At 39.2% G+C, this 24,653-nt stretch overlaps 3 protein-coding genes across 4 annotated transcripts in view; 1 reads left to right on the top strand and 2 right to left on the bottom strand.

Moving 5' to 3' along the window:
- LOC311302747 (uncharacterized protein) overlaps nt 1–24,653 on the bottom strand; it is a 205,567-nt gene that overhangs the window by 148,499 nt on the left and 32,415 nt on the right. The window lies entirely within an intron of this gene.
- Nucleotides 1,825–3,649, bottom strand: LOC311301244 (extracellular superoxide dismutase [Cu-Zn]-like). Of its 2 annotated transcripts, none has more exons than XM_084426217.1 (2): nt 3,461–3,649; nt 1,825–2,517 (listed from the first exon to the last, which is right to left on the bottom strand). In XM_084426217.1, the coding sequence occupies exon 2, from the start codon at nt 2,500–2,502 to the stop codon at nt 1,846–1,848; it is 657 nt and encodes a 218-aa protein (XP_084282343.1). In that variant the 5' UTR covers nt 2,503–2,517; nt 3,461–3,649; the 3' UTR covers nt 1,825–1,845. The 2 variants fall into 2 exon arrangements, with proteins under 2 accessions (XP_084282343.1, XP_084282342.1); XM_084426216.1 differs by lacking the exon at nt 3,461–3,649 and adding an exon at nt 2,648–2,689.
- Nucleotides 11,866–24,653, top strand: part of LOC311302609 (uncharacterized protein) — a 495,915-nt gene continuing 483,127 nt past the window's right edge. The window contains exon 1 of the mRNA XM_084428591.1: nt 11,866–11,889. The gene's annotated coding sequence lies outside the window, so the exon portion shown is untranslated. The remainder of the gene's footprint in view (nt 11,890–24,653) is intronic.

Here is a 24,653-nt window from a genome sequence, read left to right as displayed (position 1 = left end):
ATTTGTTTTCTGACAGGGAACACATGGAACGAATCACTGCTCCACATTTTGATTGACAGCCGTCAAAACCTACTAGTGACCATGTTTACTCCTTTACTTTCAACCATTGGATAGGATTTAAAAGAAGGCGGTTGTATTTGTAGCCTACTTCTGAGGAAGCGCTGTTAAATATAGGTGAAAAACTATGCCGCAAAAATAATAAAGAAAATGCTTTCTTAAAAAGGCAAAAGAAAGCATGCACGTTTTCTTAATATGATCATTAAAAACCGACAGACTGATGAAAATGCGGGACATTTTCTCAATATGCGACGTGCGGGACAAGGGGTGAAAATGCTGTGCGGTACAACGCAATGCGGGACGGGTGGTCACCCTACATACAGTCAATAGCCTAACAACGTACTCATCTGGATTGAAGCAGCAAACATTCAGTGTAAAAGTGTGCTTTAACAATGTGTGTCAGAACAGATAACACCATGCGGGTTTTGAACATTTGCTCAACTGTCTAATAAAGTACATGCAAGACGTCTCTGTCAAGTCAAAGTTTGCGGCATCTTGAAAACACCACGCCGATATTGATCCTCGTTTTAGTTCTCCTTTTGTCCCAAAGTCTGCTTGCCATGGTCCATAATGTTTGAATGAAACAACTCCATGAGCATGCCGCTAGACGTAACGCAGTTGTCGCCATGGTTACTATGGCAGTACGAGCGGAAACCAGGGATAACGCGGATATTATGTCATTGACAGGCGACAAGTGAACATGGACGAGCCATTATTAGGGGTTAAAGCACGAAGTGCTAAAACTTTTGCATTTGGACGGCTATAACACGGTCATTTAGAAAATGGGCGTGGCAAAATTCACTCGAAAGCCTATAAATCCTAAACGAAAACTCAGAACTTAATGAAAATTGGTGAGCATATGTGAAATAACATTGTAAACCAGCATGCACAATTTTAGTGAGATCGGACCATAGGTGGCGCTATAACTGTTAAAAAAGCTTTGAAAACCATATATTTCCTGTGTTGAATTGGCTGGAAATGGTCTTTTCCATGTATGACGTCAGTGGTTAAATGGTTGCCAAATAAAACTTAGTCTTTTTATGCATATGTGCTTAAAGGCCTTAAATGCTTGAACCCCGATAAATGCTGCTTGCAGCTTTGATTTAAAATTGGAATTTCTCTGAAATTAAAAATCTTTGGGAACTTTTGGATACTGGAAGTACACAACTGCAGGAAATATATCACACGTTGCAAGTGATTTTTGGTTATTTTATTACAAAAATCTTACATATTCTAGCTTTAAACACCTTACAAGAAAACCAAGACATTTTTTTGCATTTTGATTCCCTGTTAACTGTACTAACAAACTGTCAGAATAATATACCCATTTGTTGACATTTAGCGAGAAACCTTATAATTTCGAAAACACAATCTTATGTCACAGGTTATGTCTACCTTGAACAATAAAGGTGTCCTCCCTTGAGATCTAGCCACACCCTCCAGTGTCATATTGCATCAACCTAAACCATTGTATCATTTGAAGAAATAGTGTATCTTTAATTAAAGGCCATTGTCATGCTCTGAAAGTGTTAACCCATTGAGCACAGTAAATCAAACTAAACGGCCCACTTTGCCTGCATTCACCCAACATTTATTTTTAAGAGTGCATTTACTATTGGAAGCTTTGGCCAAAAAGCCTCTGAAAAGACCAAGAAAAAAAACATGGGAATGTTCAGGTTATGAAATATACTTTAATGTAGGACACATACAAAGAATACACAAGGAAAATCATGATTATCCCATTTGAATCTGGCCTTCCACCATATCCGACTCCCTCATCTTTGACTCTCAGTGCCTTCCTCCACATGTTTTCTTGGGGGGCACTTCAGTCTTCTGCCACAGACTTGGAGTAGTAATACCAATCACACCGAGAGCAATTATCGGTCCAGCATTCCCACTGAGTTTACTCTCCTCATCTGAACCCATTCCCAGATCATCCTCCTTCTCATGAACCGCCACCGCACGTCCCAGAATGGAATAAGGCCCAAAGAGCTTGGCGTCTGGAAGCGTCAGGAACTGCCTTATAACTCCTTTCTCGGAAGCAAAGTTGCCCAGGTCTCCAGGATGATGAGGGTGGTCAACGCCGTTTGGATTATAATGAGGACCAACAGTGATGCTGCCTTGACTGAGGTCTCCATACTGATGGATGTGCATGGCACGCTCTTGACGATCGATGGCAGGCAAACCACGGAGGTTGATTTTCACTTCTAAATCTCCATTGGGGAAGACGTGCTTGAAGAGGATTTGCCCAAAGATCTTTGGCTGGTTACGTGGCAAATTGGGGCTGGGAGTTACTTCACAAGTGGCATAGATGGTGTTGTCGAACTCCACGACTTCCGGCTGTGGAGCTTCGGCAGGCAAACAAACTGGAGGTTTGTGGAACTCTCCTCCTTGTATATGCAGCACCAGCAATATCAGAGGGAATATTAGGATGATTTTCTCCATGTTGATCTTTAAAGCCTACAATGAAAAGTGGATTCAGTGAAATCATGCCATTTGGTTTAAGAACGTAATATTTTTGATAAAAGGTCAAAGCTTTGTTGCAGGGAGCTTTGAGAATGGAAGTTGCATTAGATAAAAATAGCACAACCAGATTAGTTTGCAATGGAAAAACCATACAAGAACCCAGACAGCAACCAGATCCGGCCCACATCTGGGCCGTGTATAATCCAGGTGTACCAGATGGGGACCGACACCATGTTGCTGTCAAGAAAACTATAATTTTTGAATTGCTATGTACCCTTGTGAAAATAATAAAAATAAAAAAATTAGCTTATTGGTATTGGATGTGTACCTGTAGTATCTTGAAAGTACAATAATAATAATAATAATAATAAATAAAAACTTGCAGATAATAACACTGATGAATTATAAAAAGCCACTTAAGTGTACACACGTACACTTTCATAAGCGTCACACCTGCCAGCCAAAGTTCCTATGATACAAACCAATGACATACAGGTGGATGTAATCACACTAAAATGAGTCCAGGCAAAGGTTCATGGAAATGGAAAAGGTCTAGGGAGAAGTGCCCTCTGGTGGCCATGATAGGGCTTCTGCTGGCAGGAGTGACATTAAGTACATGTACACTTTAAAAAAAACAAATAATGCCAAACTAAGAGTTTTACTTTAAAGTACATTATGTTTTAAAAAAAAATTGTTGTGCTTTAAAGTACACTTAATTTGATCTGTTGTAGCCTACATGTTATTCAATATTAAATATAAAGTTAAAGATTTTTTGATTCTGATATTTTTCACAAGGACAGGTAAAATAAAAGACAATATCTATACTTTTGCTTAAACTAAACTTTTTTTAGTTGTACTAAATCAAGTCAGTTGATGGAGAAAATGGAATGGAGAAAAAACAAAACAAGCCTAAAACAGCAAAGGTGCACTACCGTACAGCTGAAAAGTCGTCCTCAATCCGTGTGGAGCCTGAATATTGCAGTCACAAAAATACTACAACGCTTAATCCGTGTGCAGTCCTGACCTGGGGTTGAGAGAATGTTCCTTTTGGCTGCTCTTATAGGAACTCATGTTGAGCTACAAGTTAACCATGATAGTCTGTTAGTCACTAATTAAGTTCACCTGTGTTTCATTTAGCTCCCTTTGTTTGCCTGTTTATATATAGCACTCAGTTTATTCAGTTCTTTGTCTTGCATTGCACAATGTGTTCTCCAGTGTTTTGTGTTTATTAAAAGAAGTACTGCTATAGTTTTTTTTTATGATTGCTATGACAGATTTTTCAATACTTTTAACAATTTTCCAAAACTCTTAACACAGTTAGCACTACATCCGTCAGGGTTATTATAGTTTTGCATTTTTCATTAGTTTTTATTTTTATTTTTATTTCGTTTTGACTTTTTGTTTTCAAATTCAGTTTAGTTTTAATTAGTTTTTAAAGTGGGTTTGCTAGTTTAGTTTTTATTTTTTGAAAATGCTTAGTTTTAGTTTAGTTTTTATTCGTTTTAGTGTTAGTGTTAGTTTTAGTCTTTTTTTTTTTTTTTGTAATTTGGGTTATTTGCCAGGAACAAGATTCAAAAAGTTCACCCTATACTAAATGTACCCTATACAGTAGGGTGACCACCATCAAACAAACCAAATGTGGGACGATTATACGTTTGTGTGGGACAATGTTGGACATGTTACCAACACTAAAACATAACCTGAAACTGTTATTTAATGCTTATCTAACTTAAGTTTAAATGTTGTATATTTAATATGTTTAAAGAATATATATTTAATAAATATGATTACATAGGCATTTCTTTCTGTATGTATTTAATTATTTAACAAACATATACACTCATTCATAAATTATATTTATATATGTACAAAATCATAATTTATATATTATATTTATAATATGCTATATATTATATTTCGCTGCGTGTAATCAGCACTAATTACCCCCCCCCCCCCCCCCCCCCCCAAAAAAAACCCCACAACTGTAACAAATGATTTAGCCTTTGTTGCTTCAAAGAAAAATAATGCCTTTTTGAATTCACCTTATAGGACTACAATAAAACGAGGTTGATCGCGAATTAAAGCGCCCTGTATCTGCTGCTCACTCGCATTCGTTTCTTGCTGGCATGAACGCGTTTCGTCAACTGTTCATGTTTAAATAAGACCAGATTGTTGACATTCATACACACTGCTCAAACATTCTAAAACTGCGAAACCAGTTGAAACAACTGGCATTGAACACTCCGATTGAATTTTGTTTATGAAAAACCTTTAAATACATTAGCTACAATATTTATAATTTAATAAAGATAGGGCCTATTTGGACAGAGATTTATCCTGAAATGAATTTTGCCTTTGCCTGTTCTCATTATTTAAGTTTATGTTTTTAATAAATATACAATATGATTACATCTAGGCATTTATTTCTGTATGTATAGATTTCATTAGTTAACAAACATGTACACTCATTCATAAATTATATTTATACACATACAAATTCATATTTTCAAGTGCAGCTTAATGTTAATGCTTTTTTGTATTATGTCTATGATCTTCGTTACTTGATTTATATTGCAGGGCTCCAGACTAACTTTTTGCCTTGGTTGCACTGGTGCGCCTAACTTATTTAAAATAATGCTAATCAAACTAGCTTTTAGGCTAACTGAAATAAAACCATGCCAATCTCTAGGTATGGTGAATGCTATGTGATGATGTGGGGCTATTTTAATTCCAAAGGCCAAGGGAACTTTATCAGGATGCATAGTATCCTGGATCCATGAAGTAACTGGCCTTTAAAAATAAAAATCTGCCTGCCTATATGGGAATTTAACATAGGGGTGTACTAACTTATGCACCATGTATTTTAAGGAAGAACATTTATTTATTTACGATACATTATTCATTCACAAAGAAAATTGGTGTCCTTAAAGGTTGGATTTTTCCTAATTTTTTAAATTAAGGCATTAAGTTCAATTTCCAAAATATGATTTTTTATTCCTCTTTTTAGTCAACTTTAGCATGGGTGTATTAACTTATGCATTGCACTGTACATTCATATAATGTAAATGATTTTAAACAAGAATAAGGTGTAGGTAAATACTTTTTTTATTTGAAGCACAATTTTACTGTATATAAAAATTATTTTATTTTTTGTATTATTTTTTTTTACAATGTTTAAAGTGTTTCACTGAGCTGCCAAACTAACTATTTTGAGTCTCTAGCTCAGGCGCGGTATAGGCTCTACCTCCGTCTCTGAGTCGGATGCCATCTCAGACGAAGGACCAGGGCTTGGCATCTTACCAGGGACTGGGGAGACTGGTGGCTGAAGTATCTCATGTCTGGGCTGTTGTCGGAGGATTGGGGAGTAGGGTTTTAACGGTATTCCTACTCTTACCGATACTGCTTATCGATCCGGTACTACTGTATTTTTATCGGTTCTTTTTGTTTTATATATATATATATATATATATATATATATATATATATTAAACAAAGATAAACAACAGATAAACAAAAGATAAACAATTAAACAAAGATACACATATAGGCCTACACAGTGCTTTAATTTCAGGAAGGTCTACTAACATTACTCTTCAGGTATGGTCTAAAAAGAAATCTAATAAAGTAATAAAATGTAAATAACTCTGCATAATTTATCATAAATAGATTAATGCTTATTAAAGCTGAAATTATTCTTTCAAGTGCAGTAATGGCGCAATTGTCCGCATGTTTATTAGACTGCGGCCCCTTTAAGACCGAGTGCAGATCTGATACTGATCTGATGCACCATATTCTCCCAACTATTTCCATAACTACGTCCATTTAAGACATTAACTGTTTTTAGTGAATCTCCAAGCCGGTCATTTTGACATACTTTTGTGTACATTTGATCATTTAGACGCGCACATGAAACCCAAAGTAGGCTATAATTTGCTTGTCTCGGTCTCGGTTTCGGAGCGCGTTCCGCCTTGCGAACAGCATCTCTTGCGCAGATTTTTGTGCTTTTAATAGCTCTTTTAATTATTTAAAGGTCCCGTTTTTCGTGTGTTTTTGAAGCTTTGATTGTGTTTACAGTGTGCAATATAACGTGTTCATGTTTCGCGTGTAAAAAAACACAGTATTTTTCACACAATTTACTTAAGTGCTTTACAACTATAGAACAAAAAGAGTTAAATAAACTTATCACTTCATCTAAAACAACAACATGTTTATTAGATCCTATACCAACTAAACTACTGAAAGAAGTGTTACCTATAGTGGAAGAGCCTCTTCTCAATATTAACTCATCTTTATCTTTAGGTCATGTTCCAAGAACATTTAAATTGGCAGTTATAAAACCACTCATTAAGAAACCACAATTAGATCATAATAACCTAGCAAATTATAGACCCATTTCAAATCTTCCATTTATGTCTAAAATATTAGAAAAAGTTGTGTCCGCTCAACTGGGCTCTTTCTTGCAAGAAAATGACATCTATGAAAAGTTTCAGTCAGGATTCAGGCCGCACCATAGCACTGAAACTGCGCTCGTTAAAATCACAAATGATTTACTTTTAGCTTCTGACCAAGGCTGTATCTCAATACTAGTTTTACTTGATCTTAGTGCTGCGTTCGATACTATAGATCACACAATACTCTTAGATCAACTACAAAATTATACTGGTGTTCAAGGACAAGCATTAAGCTGGTTCAAATCATACTTATCTGACCGCTACCATTTTGTCTATTTAAATCTATCATAACTTCAGTAAACTATGGAGTGCCGCAGGGATCTGTGTTGGGCCCTCTATTATTCTCTATATATGCTGCCACTTGGAAATATTATAAGGAAACATGGAATTAGTTTCCATTGTTATGCTGATGACACTCAAATATATATTTCATCACGGGCGGATGAAAACGCTAAATTATCCAAATTGACAGAGTGTGTTAAAGGTTTAAAAGATTGGATGACGTGTCATTTTCTTTTATTAAATCCAGACAAAACAGAGGTAATACTTATCGGTTCAAAAAACTGCCCACAGAACCTCTTACAATACAACTTTAATTTTGAAGGATGTCCTGTTACTTTATCCACTACAGTAAAAGACCTGGGTATTATACTAGACCGCAACTTGTCTTTCAAAAATCATATTTCATATGTTAAAAGAACAGCCTTTTTCCACCTTAGAAACATTGCTAAGCTACGTAATATGCTATCAATTTCTGATGCAGAAAAGTTAGTTCATGCATTCATGACCTCGAGACTAGATTTGTCATGGAATGGTAAACAAGAGTCGAGGATACAAATGCAGAGTTAGTTTATTAGTGACAAGCAGGCACGGTACACACACAAAAACTCAGGAACTCCAGGAAACAAGAAACACGGACAGTCAATCTGGCGGCCAGGGCGGAGACGACCCCTCGGACGGCCACGGCGGAGACGACCCCTCGGGCGGCCAAGGCACAGGAACAGATACCGGCTCAGGAACTGGAACAGACACCACCGGCTCAGGGACTAGAACAGACACCACTGGCTCAGGGACTAGAACAGACACCACCGGCTCAGGGACTGGAACAGACACCACCGGCTCAGGGACTGGAACAGACACAGTCACCGGCTCAGAAACAGACACAGGCACCGGCTCAGAAACAGACACAGGCACCACCGGCTCAGGTTCAGGAACAAACCCCACCGGCTCAGGTTCAGGAACAGACCCCACCGGCTCAGGAACTGGAACAGACACCGGCTCAGGCACAGGAACAGACACCGGCTCGGCGGCGGCCATCTAGTCCGGAGACACAGGCTCGGCGGCGGCCATCTTGTCCGGAGACACAGGCTCGGCGGCGGCCATCTTGTCCGGAGACACAGGCTCGGCGGCGGCCGGCAGGGTGAGCAGCTTGGACGGGGCCGGCAGGGTGAGCTGCTCGAGGACGGCCTCCAGGATGACAGCGGGCTGTTCGGGGACAACCTCCGAGACGACAGCGGGCTGCTCGAGGACGACCTCCTGGACGACTGCGGACTGCACGGGCGTGGCCTCCGGGATGACAGCGGGCTGTTCAGGCACGACCTCTGGAACAATAGTCTCGGCAGAAAGAGACTCTGGCCTGGCGGGCTGTGGAATTGATAGCGCTGAGACCCGTGAAATTCCCAGGCTATCGGCTGTTCGGACAGATGCCAGCGGCTGATCGGCCAGCTTGGATATCAGTCCACTCCACCCTTGGACGGGTCCAATGGAGGCAGCCATGCTGGCTGATGAGGCAGTCCATGGAGGGTCTCGCTTTGCGGCCGACAGAGACACTGGCTCGGCAGTGGCCATCTTCTCCGGAGACACAGGTGCAGGGTCCGCCCTCCCGTCAGGAAACGCAGATGTGGACTCAGTCATCCTGTCAGAAAAAACTAACCGGTCTGACGTAATCCACCGGCTATGTCTCCGCAGATAATTAGTGAACCCCCAGAAGTCCAGAGTCTCCAGCCCCATCATCTCACAGCGAGGTAATGGGTTATCAAGGCAATTATTAAAAAGGTATTTTAGTGCCGCCTCATTGTATCCCATACCTCTTGAGAGAGTCCAAAAAAAATTGAGCTAGTCCACCCACCGACTGTCCCTGTTGGCGTAAAGCCATTAAATTACTGAGTCGTCCCCTCCTCTCTTTGGTGGTAGGGGGACAGATTCGGAAACCCGTACTGCTGGATCCTTGCATGACGGAGTCCTTCTGTCACAAACTCACACACAGGAAACAGGGGATCCAATCACAGTATGTTTATTAGGGAAAATCCATACTCACAACTAGTCCAGGCAAGGGTCAAAATCCAAATGAGGCAATCCAAAAACACAAAACAATAAACAGGCAAAAACAGAGCAAAGAAGTGGTGTAACAATAACAAGGACTCCATGACACATACTAAAACAGACAGGGTTATATACACAGGGAAATAACAATGCTAATGGGGAACAGGCTGAGTGCAATGATCAGTGATAAGGGACAGCTGAGTGCAATGAAAAGACAAGGATCATGGGGAATGTAGTTCAAGAGTGTGATGGACACCGTGGGGAAGGAGGACATCTAGTGGTGACCCAAGGAACATAAACCAGACACTGTGACAAGATTACTGTAATGCTTTATTAGCCGGTTGTCCTGCATCCTCAATAAACAAGCTACAGTTAGTCCAAAATGCAGCCGCTAGAATTCTTACTAGATCAAGAAAATATGATCATATAACACCGATTTTATCATCACTACATTGGTTACCTATAAAGTTCTGTATTATTTACAATGTATTGCTACTGATTTATAAAGCCCTAAACGGCTTAGCTCCAGTCTATTTAACGGATCTTCTATCGCCCTATAATCCATCGCGCTCTTTAAGATCACTAAATTCGAGGCTTTTGGTCATACCTAGGATATCCAGATCCACCAAAGGAGGGAAAGCATTTTCACATTTAGCTCCAAAACTCTGGAATAGCCTTCCTGATACTGTTCGTTGCTCAGACTCGCTCTCCCAGTTTAAAACTAGATTAAAGACGCATCTCTTCAGCCAGGCATTCATATAATATTTTTAATCTTACAGTTCAAACTACAATCCGGCCTCTAGTTCATAAACGCCAGAGGAGAACTGGCCCCCGACTGAGCCTGGGTTCTCCCAAGGTTTTTTTTTTTTCCATTAGGTCACCTGATGGAGTTTCAGGTCACCATTAGGTCACTTGATGGAGTTTTTTCGGTTCCTTGCCACTGTTGCCTTTGGCTTGCTCAGGGATATTTAATTTAATTTTATCAATCAATAAATTCCACTAGAAACAAACCTTGTTGTATTATTTTAATTTAATACTGTGAAGCTGCTTTGATACAATATGTATTGTGAAAAGCGCTATACAAATATACTTGACTTGACTTGACTTGACTAAGAACGGGCTGATTACTTCCTTGTTCTATGAAGTCCCTCCTTCAGAAATACGTAACGAGTTCTGATTGCGCCAGCGATTCCTGTGTTGTGATTCGACAGCAGCTTAGCGCACATTGCCCGGAAAGGTCACACCTTTGTACTGAAAATGTGTTCGTCTGAAAAAAGATTGACATATGCATCTCAAACGGCTTGAGGGTGAGTAAATCATGGGTTAAATATCATTTTTGGCCGAACTATCCCTTTAAGGCCAGATTTTAAACGAACTGCCAAAATTAAAGCAAGTAATTTATAATCGACATTTAACAGTGATATAGGTCTCCAGTTTTCAATTAAAAGCGAGTCTTTGTCAGTTTTGGGGATCAAGGAAATAAGACCCTGCTTCATTGAGGGAGTTATCTCTCCTTTTTTAATACAGTCTTTAAACAAACTATGTAGAGGTTGCTTTAAGATGTCCCAAAAATGTAAATAAAATTCAACAGACAAGCCATCAGTACCTGGAGATTTTCCCCTCTTCATAGATTTCAGTGCATCCTCCATTTCAACTATAGAGATATCAGAATCACAAAGTTGCTTAAAGTCATCCTTAATACCTGAAATCTTATCATGAATACTCAAAAGAAAATCAGTATACATTTTTTTATAAAAGGAGTATACAAAGGTTGAAATCATTCCTGGATCTGCACATAAAACACTATTAATGTTTAAGGCAGAGAGAGCGAGATGTCTTTTTACGATTTCTTTTTTCATCCATTTTACGATCCATTTTGCTCTAGAGTGTATAAAAACACCTTTAACAATCTCTGTGTACATATTTTCAATTTGCAAATGACATGTGCTCATTTCTACCTCATCCTCTTTACTGGGATTTTCCTTCTGCATTAACACGCTTAATCTATGAATGAGTTCTAATTCTTTAATGTTTTTTTCTCTTTTAATTTGCTTACTTCTACACTGTAAAAAGTGAACAGTTGGATCAACTTAAAAAAATTACTTCAATTGGTAACACCTAAAGAAATTAAGTTTTCTCAACTTAAATTATCACATTTTATCGGCCAAGGCCAATTGATGATTAACAGTATGGACATCTTTCAAAATAGCATGAGAAATGAGAAAAAAGATAAATTCTAGCTTTAAGCAATCCAGATTTGTTGGACCAAGTAAAGCCTCTACAACCAGAGTTAAAGAAACGCCAAGCAACTGCCACTGAAAGATTTCCACACCATAAAATAATATTATCATGTGAATTAGAGGTAGTTCTTATAGGAAATCTATCTTGTGCATTGTCAGGGGTTTCATTAAAATATCCAGCTATAATCAAATAAGCAATACTAAAACGACTGTATACTTGTAAGCTTAGCTCCCAGTTCTTTAAAACAAATGTTGCTGAACCCCCTCTCCTACAGGTGGCGGCCGATGACGTCACCGCTCGCTCGCGCCGTCCCTCTCCCCTTATTGAGAGTTTCAGCGTCGAGTCTTCTGAGGTGAGGAGAGCAGTTCACTGTATTTCTCATATTTACACAACCATCACACACACTTTATACAGTTTGATTAAGCGACAGGCTCATTTCTGTATTGTTTTCATCGATCACAGCGATACTTGTGCGTCTTTTCTGGCGTCTTCCTTCTGAAATAAACATTTAGTGCAGCAGCAGCGATCATGAGGAGAATATGTTGAGTTCATTCAGACCTGAGCGATGGTGTGTTCGTTTCATAGACTGTAAAAAAATATGGACGTAGTGTCCGTGACGTCACCCGTAGGTTTCTGAAGAGCATTTTTGAAGCCTAAAGTGGGCGGAGCCGGCCGTCGCCATCTTGGCCTTGCGTCACTCCCGGATAACAGAAAATAGGCAAACAGGCGGGGCGTGAGTGGAGCTGAGGAGCCTGGCTATCTGAAATCACCTAGCTCGACGTGATCGAGTTAGCTGATGATGTAAAGCCAATTAAACGTTCCTATTTTTGCCCTTCGAAATATTATAATAGTTAAAAGGCATGGCTACAAGTGAGACTGTGTATTACTTCGAGAGTGTTTGTGTGTGACAGTGATTTATGTGCATACATGTCCGTCACTCTTTCATGGTCCGTCAGCGCGGCATCGCTCAAGTTCGTAGAGAGCTTATTCAGTCCATTTTAAATTCTGATTTTGGCCGTCTCTCAAATGGGTTAAACCATAGATATATTGCCTTTGAAGTGCAAGTAAATGCGCTAGAAAATCCGCGCTCATTCATGGATGTGCATTTATTGCACGGACGGAGAAAGTGCCGACGCCTGCAGGATTTCATCTGATGAAACAAGCATATTATAATCCATCTGTTCCGTGAGAGCAGAACGAACGAGTATTTATTGACGTTTTAAATTTGAAAACCCCAAAAAGCAACGAAATTGTCAGACATCCATTAGTGCATGTTCACAGAGGAAAACAACTGAAATACAGCGCTGGTTGTTCTCTCGAATGATAACGACGGAATCCAAAGACGTGGGCTTTGTGCCCAAGTATTAAATTGTATGAATTAATCCCGAAAAAAAGCACAAACACTGCAGAGATGGCAAGTTCAGCAGCTAACATTTGCTGAGGTGAAGTGACGGCTAGTAACAGCAGACAAACGGCTAGCACTGACAGCGGCAATCCATCTGTCATTCAAGTGGCCACTGGCCACACCCTTAAATTTAAATATTAATCAACTAAACGGACGAGTTATAAAATAATTCACCCCCCTCACAGTTGTTATGAAGGGCAAAATTAGCTGTATAGACCAAAGCCACATAGAGATCCAGGCTGTAAACATATTTTTTTCTGCTGTAAAGTTGGTAATTTTAACATGGGGGAGATACAGATTTGACTCACTTCTGCAGCCAGGCCAAGCGGCCAGTCAATGAATTGCAGTTTAACTCACTTCCGTGTTGGTTTCAAGAGAGAGACGGGGAGGCTGCCGCTTGGTTCGTTTCTGTGATTGTTTCGTCAAGTCAAAAGTCAAAGTTTAAGATCTGTGAAGGGAATTAATGTGAATCGATCTCAAGTGTCATACTGGAACAGAGACTGCTAAATGCTTTACATTGAGCCTAAGATGAGCCACGCGAGACATTAAAGCAATACTGATAAATATGAATAGCGTTTTACTCTTGGAACAATAGTGCTTGTGATGCTCTTTATTTGTAAAAGTTTTATGATCATTTTCAGTTTCTGTGCATATAAAATGTTTTTTTTTTTTTTATGATCTAACTACTTTATAGGGATTTATGTAACGTTATATCATAAGATCAAACTTAATGTGGACATATTATGCTGCTGTTTATTTCTCTGTAATGGTTGATGAAGATGAGTGTCATTAGTGATTGTTTTTGTGTTGTTGATGTTTTATCCATGTCATATTGTGAGAAATTACAATATTTTCTTTCAGTAGAGCAGTTTTACAGGCTTTTATCACGTATCCTGACTCAAATAATGTGTTTCTAACAGCAAACACTCAGAATAAAGTGAGATGATCTGCTGATGGTCCTGAATGGCTTGTTGAATGAGTGTTGATAGTCTGAGGCTCATCAATATTAACAGATCTGCTGAAAACACTCTTTATTTCATGACAATAGTTCCTGTTTTCACCTCATTTATTATGCTGATGTCTTCAGATCTCCTGTAAATTGACACTTAAAGCTCATTTCATTGGTGTCAGCAGACTGAGGGGATTTGTTGGCTATTATATGCTAGGGCTGCACGATATTGAAGAAAAACCCGATAACTCATTAAATAATGCAACATGCAATACGATAATGCTTAAAGTGTGTAAAATTAAATTACAGCAGCCAGCAGCCATATCACCCTGTAGCCCAAGACTGGTTGCCCACTGAAGCTAAGCAGGGCTGAGCTTGGTTAGTACCTGGATGGGAGACCTCCTAGGAAAACCAGGTTGCTGCTGGAAGAGGTGTTAGTGAGGCCAGCAGGGGGTGCTCCCCCTGTGGTCTGTGTGGGTCCTAATGCCCCAGTATAGTGACGGGGACACTATACTGCCAAAAGAGCACCGTCCTTCGGATGAGACGTTAAACCGAGGTCCTGACTCTCTGTGGTCATTAAAAATCCCAGGATGTCCTTCGAAAAAGAGTAGGGGTGTAACCCCGGCATCCTGGCCAAATTTGCCCCTTGGCCTCTGTCCATCATGGCCTCCTAATTATCCCCATATACTGATTGGCTTCATCACTGTCTCCTCTCCACCAGTAAGCTGGTGTGTGGTGGGCGTTCTGGCCCAATATGGCTGCCGTCGCATCATCCAAGTGGATGCTGCACATTGGTGGTGGTTGAGGAGATTCCCCCCTTCTATGTATAGCGCTTTGAGGTCTCAGAAAAAGCGCTATATAAATGTAACAAATTATTATTATTATTATTATAAATTAAATGCTCTATTATATAGCCTACATGCGTGTTTCACATTCTTTTTGTGACAAGAAAACATCCCTACAACTTCTGAGAGTGAACATCAGTGTTTTACTGTCGCATAAGAAGTGTTATTTTAACATCAGTGTAAACCACAGGGTTTAGGGTTTTAGGCTATCCTACATTAGGTTTATTTAACAACAGAATGATCAGAACAGTATATATCGTGATATACATTTGCGATATTTCGATAATCTCAATATATTGTGCAGCCCTACTATATGCATGTTTATTTCTGTGTTTATGATTTTAACTGTTTTTCTTACCATTATTTATTCTTGGAAGAATTCAAATGATTTATATAATTTTCTTTATTTCTAGATAGCTGTATTTTAATGAAGAAGCAGAATAGTGTTAGGATTAGCCATACAAATTATTAAAAATAAATAATGAATTGGCATATAATTGATATTTTTTATTTTGGCAGATCAGCTCCTCCCACACTGGAATACATCATCAGTGAAGCTCCTCCCACTGTAATACATCATCAGCGAAGCTCCTCCCACTGCAATCACATCATCAGTGAAGCTCCGCCCACAGTAATTCCCCAATAAATGCTGTAAATTCCCATCAGCTGCAAGTGAAGACGAGCATCAGAGCATCAGGAAGAGCTGAAATCTGTTATAAGCTTGGGTCACTCTGTAATCACTCTATTTTCTATAAATAAAGAATCTCACAACCGCATGCTTCTCAGTGCTTCCACTTTACTTCAATGTGTTCGCGCATCTCATATGACGTCACATACACAGTTAACCATATATGGTCTGATGGGTCTGTCACATCCTTCTAACAATATATAACATATTGTAACATCCTTTTTTTTTACTGTGGTCACTGTATGCAATCAAACTTGTGACCATAAAACAACAATATAACACCATATACTCAAAGTAACTCTTCTGTGTCACAATAACAATTAAACAGATTTAAACTAAATCTTTCAAGTGTGTTGGTCTCTTGACTATTCTGCCACATCTGGTTGTCACAACACTGTTGCTGTTATCTGAATCTTGTGTGCGTGTGTGTGTGTCTCTGGTACTGTCTGTGAATGTCCCTCATCCCGATGAATCTTCTGATTAGACTGTTCCATCTTGACATGCATGTTTTGTGTTTCTGTTCTCTGTGGTCCTCCAGGCACAGTCCTGAGATGCTTCCGTGCTTTGTTTAGTGGTCTTGGGTCAATACAAATTCTTAATTTTCCACTTGGTTTCTTCACCACCACCATGCTGCTAATCCAATCCGTGCTCTTTTCCACCTGAGCTATGATGCCTCTCTCTGCCAGGCTTCCTAGTTCATCTTTTAGATGCTTCATTAGTGCCACCGGAACTCTCCGCTTTGGAAGCCTCACCGGTTTAACTTCAGGATCCACCTCGAGGTTGTATTTCCCTTCCAGGCATCCATCTCCCTCATATACATCAGCATACTCTCGTTGTATGTCTCTCTTGTCCCACGTTTCCTTTTCTCTGCAACTCTCTGTGGTAACGATATCATCAATTGCCATAATGTTTTCATGCCGTATTCTTACCAGATCCATTGCTTGCACAGCCTTGTTTCCTAGCAGGGGCACTGATGAGCTTTCCTCCACTACGATGAACTCCAGACGATAAAGTTTTCTGTTTCTGGGGTTTCTTATTTTTATTCTGCACTTCCCTATGGGTCTCAAGGTGCTCTTGTTATACATGACCAGAATCTGTTCAGTCCATTCCAGCGTCAGCTCGCCGTCAGCCGGCAGAGCCGCTCTCAGCGTCTTACACAGTTCTCTTCCTGTTTCTCCGATTAGATATTGGAAAACTTTTACCTTCGTTTTGTTGTCCGCGTCTGTAAGCAAATCCATGTACAGGGAAAACTCCTCTTCCCACGCTTTCCAAGCTTTGGGTATGCACGTAGCATTCCAGTCAAAATTTGCTGGCAGTTTCAATCCGAACGCACCCTCCATGATCGGCCCTCGTCTCTCGCAGTTGCTTTTCTCGATAGCAAACTTAACTTAATCTTCCACTTTTATCTCGTACTTTACCGCTGCCACCATGTTATAAGCTTGGGTCACTCTGTAATCACTCTATTTTCTATAAATAAAGAATCTCACAACCGCATGCTTCTCAGTGCTTCCACTTTACTTCAATGTGTTCGCGCATCTCATATGACGTCACATACACAGTTAACCATATATGGTCTGATGGTCTGTCACATCCTTCTAACAGTATATAACATATTGTAACAAAATCTGCAAAGACTGAGTTTATTAAAGAGGACAGAGAGAACATGAGTGATCCAGAACCCTGCAGAATGAAACACACTGAAGATCCTGAAGAACAAAGAGGTTGGTGTTTATTCTTCATTCATTCATGATGCTGAAGAACATTCATGTTAGAAACATTCAAGCACTTCATCACTCTTAGATAAACAGTTCAACTATGAAATGGTTACAGATTTTCAACAAATGGTCAGTAGAGGGAGGTTGGAGAAACTTTCACATTGATTGTCAACATCAGGTCAAATTATCTCCCTTAATTTACACTTATTTTATATCTGGTTCACCTTTTTTTGCTACTATTTTAGCAAAATGTTGGACATTTTCTAATGTAGATTACAACATTGGGTTTATATACAGTGTATATATTTTACATTATTATTATTTTTATTATTTTTGAAGCTGCAAACTATCAAGTAAATTAACTTTCCAGAATGGCTGACAGGGCTGTAATCACAATTTGAGCAAAAGCCATTTTATAGTATTATTTATTTTATAAATTTTATATAATATTTTATAAATATTATTTTATTGTATTTCTCATAGGATTTCAAATCTTCCATTTACGTCTAAAATACTAGAAAAAGTTGTGTCCGCTCAATTAGGTTTTTTTTTGCAAAATAATGATATATATGAAAAATTTCAGTCTGTATTTAGGCCACATCACAGCACAGAAACTGCACTCGTTACAATTACTAATGACTTACTTCTAGCTTCTGACCAAGGCTGTATCTCTATACTAGTTTTACTTGATCTCTTTGTGCTGCGTTCAACACTATAGATCATAAAATACTCTTAGATCGATTACAAAATTACACTGGTGGTCTTTAATCTGCAAATTCATTTGGATCTAATTGTGATTTCTTATAAAGATAAAGATAAAGATTGGATTAGATAAAGACGAGTTCCCCTTTAACATAGGATAATAATGTATTTTATTTTATTTATGCATCAATTGTTAAAAGCGCTATATAAATAAAAGTGTCTTGACTTACCTAACGTATCAGTTAAAAAAAAATAAAAAATAATATATATATATATATATATATATATATATATATATATATATATATATATATATATATCAAAGTGCCATGGTAGGTCAAATTAACTTTACTTAACATTTTCTTATATTGAAAATGTTAATTTCCTGTCATCGCTTTGAATATCTGAAAGCCAGGTTTTTGCTAATATGTGTCATTATTAGCAGAACACATTTTTGGGAAATTTATTTTGGTGCAGGATGATGTTTTCCCCTCTTTTCATCAGTTTTTTTAGTTTATGTGGCTGTTTTACATCATGTTTGACATTCCCATTGTGTTTTAAAGCGGTAAATTCTCAATAGCACATTTTAAATTTTTATAATTCACTATATTAAATTACACAAATATACATTATGTACTTAATCACATTTTGTTAACCAATGTCTTTACTGCTGACCTTCAATGATCTAATTCAACCATACTAATAAGCAAAATTGCTTTATATTAGATTTAGAAATAAGAGTGTTGAACCTCCTTCTCCTGTATCCTATTGTTCTTTAATCCAGAACGGCAGCAGCTGAAAGGTTTGTTTGAGTGGCGCCCTCTACTGTACATTAAAGGAAATGCATATTTACTCCATTACAGTAATCTAGTCTAGAGGTCACGACAACATGAACTAACTTTTGCATCAGAAACAGAAGCATATTCCAGAGTTTAGCGACGTTTCTAAGGTGGAAAGATAAGTTGCTGTCTAATATAACGCCCAGGTCTTTAACTGTAGAGGATGGAGTTACAGGACATCCTTCCAAATGCTAATTGTATTCTACGAGATTCTGTGTACTGGTTTTTGGTCCAATAAGTAATACCTCTGTCTTAGCTGAATTTAATAGAATAAAATTACAGGTCATCCAATATTTTATATCTTTAACACGTTCTGTTAAGTTAGACAATTTAGAGAATTTATCTGGTCGTGATGAAATATATAACTGAGTATCATCGGCCTAACAGTGGAAAATTTATTTCATGTTTTCTTAATAATATTACCAAGTGGCAGCATATATATTGAAAACAGCAGAGGGCCGAACACAGAGCCTTGAGGCACTCCATAATTTACTGACATTATCTTTGATTTTTCCTCAATTTAACAAAATGGAAACGGCCTGATATATACGATCATATATATATATATATATATATATATATATATATATATATATATATACGAAACCACTGTGATGCCTGTCCTTGAATACCAGTGTAATTTTGTAATCAATCTAAAAGTATTTTATGATCTATAGTGTCGAACGCAGCGCAAAGATCAAGTAAAACTAATACAGAGATATAGCCTTGGTCAGAAGCTAGAAGTAAGTCATTAGTAATTGGGACGTATAATTAATTTATAAACAGGCAAAAATACAAAATGTAAAAAGTGATTATATCAGGGCTCACTTTTATGACCTTTCACTTCATATTTCTCTCTTTGAATTGTTTGATTTGCTGAAAATGCTAGGGATGCACTAGCCTGGTTAAAACCAGACCATTCTCAGTAGTTATGGTCTGGCAAAGCTCCTTTAATAACTCATTTCCAAAGGGGCGTCACCAACGGACGTTGCTCAAATGCCTCTGGGCGCAATTGGATAGACCTAAAACTCATCAACTGAGGTTTAACTCAAACTAAGACCAATCAGAGATCGTCATTTGTAAAGCCATATGCTGCGTCACAATTCGCCTATGCTATGTTACACTATGCCATATGTACTCTTTTTCTGAAGAAAATATATTTACTTTTGAATGTGTAGCAAAAAAGTAGGCAACTTTGGGACATACTACTTCGTCATCTTTATCGGACGGATCTGTCGCGTGCGTCCTGTCACGTAAACTGCCCTGTCAATCATCTTGTCACAGTTAAAATCCTCTATTAAATCTAATTTTATTTCCTACCGTTTCGGAGAGAAATGTAGTAGCACGTTCATCTGTCAGTGGGTCTTTCATGGAGACTGTCCTCATGTGTTTGCAATTTGAAATCACCAACAGACGTCGGAGTGGACGTCGCTCAAATGCCTCTGGGCGCAATTGGATAGGCTAGACCTAAAACCAATCAGAGCGATCGTCATGTGTAAAGCCCGCCTCAACGTTTCTGATTGGTGCTGCGATTCCTCGGCATGGGGAAATGGACTTGAATGAGCTCTTTGCCAGACTAACTTGCAGAGCAAATCTAAATTTGCCGGAAGTTGTCTGGGTTTTCCCAGGCTAGGGATGCACAGAAATGAAAATTCTTGGTCGAAGCTGAAGCCAAAAATAATGAAAGACTTTGCCGATGGGCAAAGAGGGTTTACCGAACAGGATTTTTCGCTTATATTAGGCCTATAACTGCTGACGGAATGTAACGTTTGTATGCTTACAACAAAAAAGTGCATCTTTTGTTGTTTGATTAACATGAATATGACACAGACAGGTATTTAAGGCTGCTGTAATTTTAAGACCAAATGCTTGGATCTACCGGTAATACAGTATACTGACTAACTGACACATATACGGTTTTCACCGAGTGGTTAAACCATAACCGACTGTATTTACGCGAGATACTCCACATGATGGGCAGTTTGACTGACACCTGTGTGTCAGTATTTCCCTGGACATGGAAACTAGCTCTAGGGACGTTGAACGTCACCTCTCTGGCGGGGAAGGAGCCTGAGATTGTGCGTGAGGTTCAGAGGTTCCGATTAGAGATAGTCAGGATCACCTCCACGCACGGCTCGGACACTGGAACCACACTCCTTGAGAGAGGATGGACTCTTCACCACTCTGGAGTTGCCCATGGTGAGAGGCGGCGGGCTGGTGTGGGTTTGCTTGTAGAGTTCACCCCAATGAACGAGAGGGTCGCTTCCCTTTGCCTTAGGTCTCTCACTGTTGTGTGTGCCTACGGGCCGAACGGCAGTGTAGAGTACCCGAAACATGTTTGAAGAAATGAAACATGAGAGAAATGAAACATGTTTGTTTTTAGCAGAACTGCCAAAAAGCATCTGGAAGGAGTGGACAGAGAGAACGCCAGTGATCCAGAACCTGCAGAATGAAACATCATGATACTGAAGAACAAAGAGGTTGGTGTTTATTCTTGATTTCTCATTCATTCATCATGCTGAAGAACATGCTGATGCTCACCAGATTTACATTGTTTCATGACCAAACTAGTGATTTATAACACACATCATCTTCATGACATTAACCCTCTGGGGTCTGAGCTGAAAAATCTAAAATGTATTCCCAAAATCGTGCAGGCCTTTCTCTTGATATCAGTATGTTCACTTTTTTTCTTTTCTTTCAGGGCCCAGATGCCACTGAGTCCTGCTGACTTCAACATTCACAGTACATGTCTCTGTACATGAACATGGTAAAGTGAAAATCAAACACCTTGGAAATGAAAGGTATGTACAATGTTTTTAGGAATGGCACAAAGGTCTCTTTCTTTGGATCATTGTTATCAATAAGTGTTTTTTTGTTGTGTATCTTTGGATTATGTTGTAAATAAATCCAAACAATTTTAAAAGCCATTCTTTTTTAAATCTCCTCATTCTTTGTGCAAGGTTGGTCAGAATGATGGGCCCTGATAAGCTCCTAATAGGGCCATTAGGGAGTGTCTTTGTCTTTCTCAGGTGTGGAAAGCTTGCATATTAATGAGATGATCCTTCCCTTTGCATATTGCTTTTTCACACAAAACACGTCGTAAAAATTTTAAATCAATATATTGTCTTCTCTGAATGAGCAGTCAGGGTGATTTTCACATAGTTTTAGAGCAAATATTCTAGGCTACGTCATAAAATTTTCAAAAGTCTTGTGAAGAAATAATAAGTATGGGTTTCATGACCTTATTTCAGTGAGAATTTTTTTTTTGTATTTTCACAAACCACGCATAAATGTCATTATCTCAAAACTACAAACTTTAACACACATGCTGTTGATATATTATTGTAGCAGAGTTTGTGCTGAATACAGTGTAATAAGACTTTAGCCATGAAAATGTCACAAGTAACAGAAATAAGCACAAATGTCAGAGCATGTCAGAACACCTCCAGGGCCCAGAAAACAGCTCAGACCCCAGAGGGTTAAATAGGCTAATGAAAGTCCTGTCTAAAAGAAGAAGAAGAAAAAGAACTTTGTCTCATCAATTACCTTTATTTAAAATCATATTTTGCTATCATTTAAGTTCAGTTTTACATTTTTAATACATTCTTGTCTTTGTTTAATGAAGCAGCTGTAACTGTTGAAACCAATATTATCCGTTTGCAGTCCCGGAGGCCGCATTTTCAGGACCCCAGTTCTAGGACCGCATTTCTAGGACCCTAGTTTTTTGTGACAGCGCCACCTTCCGAGTCAGAGAACCGCATTCCCAGGAACAGTTTGAGCAACTGAGCAAGCATTGTTAGTGAACTATGGTCGTAAGTACTATTGAGCTCAATTAGTAATGACAGAACTTGCGACCGTAGGTCTGTAATTTAATCTAAATCAGTCCATTCCATGAAAAAAAAATTACCTGACAAATGGAAGGGTCCCTTTTTATGGAGGTCCATGATGACCACTGGTGGATGATCACCACAATTTACACAGGAATACTGATAGTCATGATCAGTGAGTGCTTCAAAATAAAGATACCCATGTAGAACTGTATTAGCTGAGGGAAACTTTACCCCTGAAGTCAATTCTACATATTCTACCACTCTGCTCACTGCAGTATGCACCTAAGGGAGAAACATTATAGTGAAAATACAGAAAATTTAAATTTCATATATTTACCCTTTTAAAAGATTAATTCATAAAAAAAAAATAAAAAAAAAAAATACCTGTGGCATGTTCCTTATGGTTAAGCATAAAGAGAGATCAAGCACTATCCGGTCATTAAAATTGTGTAGGCCATCTTTCCACTCTTGGTAAAGGTAGAAGGTTCCGCTTTGATGGCAAGATTTACAGTACATAGAGATGTCTTGAAATCAGAAGTTTCAACAATATTTTCCGTACGGTTTACAACACATTCAATGATTAATGAAAGCATAGCAAATCTACCACAGTGGATTGTCATAAGATATAGTTTCATTGACCTACCTTCAACAATACGCGAGTTGGTGAGGATGTTGGCCTTATTTGTAATGAGGATTGTGTCACTCATAGGTACATTGCCAGGGCACTGCTGGCACATCATCTCCAGTGGAATGAGGTGCCTTGGGTATTTTTTTTCCAATAATGGATGCCGTAAATGTTCTGGCAGAACAGCAGGTAATTTTTTGAACTTCAAAATATACTCAACCTTGGCTTTGAACTTTTGGTCATCTTTTGGAGGATATGGAATGTTACCCAGCTCAACCTCATCATGACGGCCTCCATCGGCCTCCATTCCACCTCCTCAGTGCACCGGACTTTCCTGAACAGCTCATGGTGAGTCTGAAATAAGTGCCATTTTGCAATGTACTTGTGTTGGCATGATCTCTTCGTCATTGCACAAGGACAGTGCCACAAATTCTTTTTTGTGTCATATGACACCATGACTCTTCCTAAACGACTGTAATATAAACAGTCGGCTCATAAACGGATATGTATTTTTTGGACTGAGGGATTCCAATTTGGGAGTATACAGACAGAGGCATATGGTTTGCATTTGCAAGGTTTTGCAGATCAAGGCAGACCGTCTTTTTATCCTTGCCAAACCACCGGCTGTTCACCATCCCATTAAGTGTTCCCTCACTAAGTACAGGAGAGGAGACATAGCATGTGCAGTTAATGATTTAAGGTGTACACATTGATGTGCTTTCAACCTACTTCTCCATGCCAACTCCATGTTCACCTGGCACTCAGCAGATTCACAGAAAAACACGTTGATTTTCCCCCCAGACTTTATTTTGAACGTGCAGAGGTGTAGTTGCCCCGTGAAAAGATTTGTGAACAGTATAAACTCCATTCTCTGGATCTATGCATTCACTTGGAAGGTGTGAACATGCTGTAATGCCCTTATGTTTTCCTGTGTGTTTCCTTTCTATGTGCCTTTTTAAATTGATTCTGTTCATGCTAAGCTGGCAGATGGGACAATTTTTACGCAGTACTAGCTTCACACGGACCCTTTGTATTTGCGTACTCTGGGTGGCTGGCACAGTGAAGGTTGTTGGAGCTGGGACGGTGGAAGTACTTGGAGCTGGGATGGTGGAAGTACTTGGAGCTGGAACGGTGGAAGTACTTGGAGCTGGGATGGTGGAAGTACTTGGAGCTGGGACGGTGGAAATACTTGGAGCTGGGACGGTGGAAGTACTTGGTGCTGGGATGGTGGAAGTACTTGGAGCTGGGACGGTGGAAGTACTTGGAGCTGGGACGGTGGAAGTACTTGGAGCTGGGATGGTGGAAGTACTCGGAGCTGGGATGGTGGGAGTACTTGGATGGTGGAAGTACTTGAAGCTGGGATGGTGGAAGTACTTGGAGCTGGGATGGTGGAAGTACTTGGTACTTGGAGCTGGGACGGTAGAAGTACTTGGAGCTGGGACGGTAGACGTGCTTGGAGCTGGGACGGTGGAAGTACTTGGAGCTGGGACGGTGGAAGTACTTGGAGCTGGGACG

The sequence above is a fragment of the Rutilus rutilus genome (assembly GCF_951802725.1).
Source record: "Rutilus rutilus genome assembly, chromosome: 1".
NCBI classification, from domain to species: Eukaryota; Metazoa; Chordata; class Actinopteri; order Cypriniformes; family Leuciscidae; genus Rutilus; species Rutilus rutilus.
This window is presented reverse-complemented; position numbering and strand designations above follow the sequence as displayed.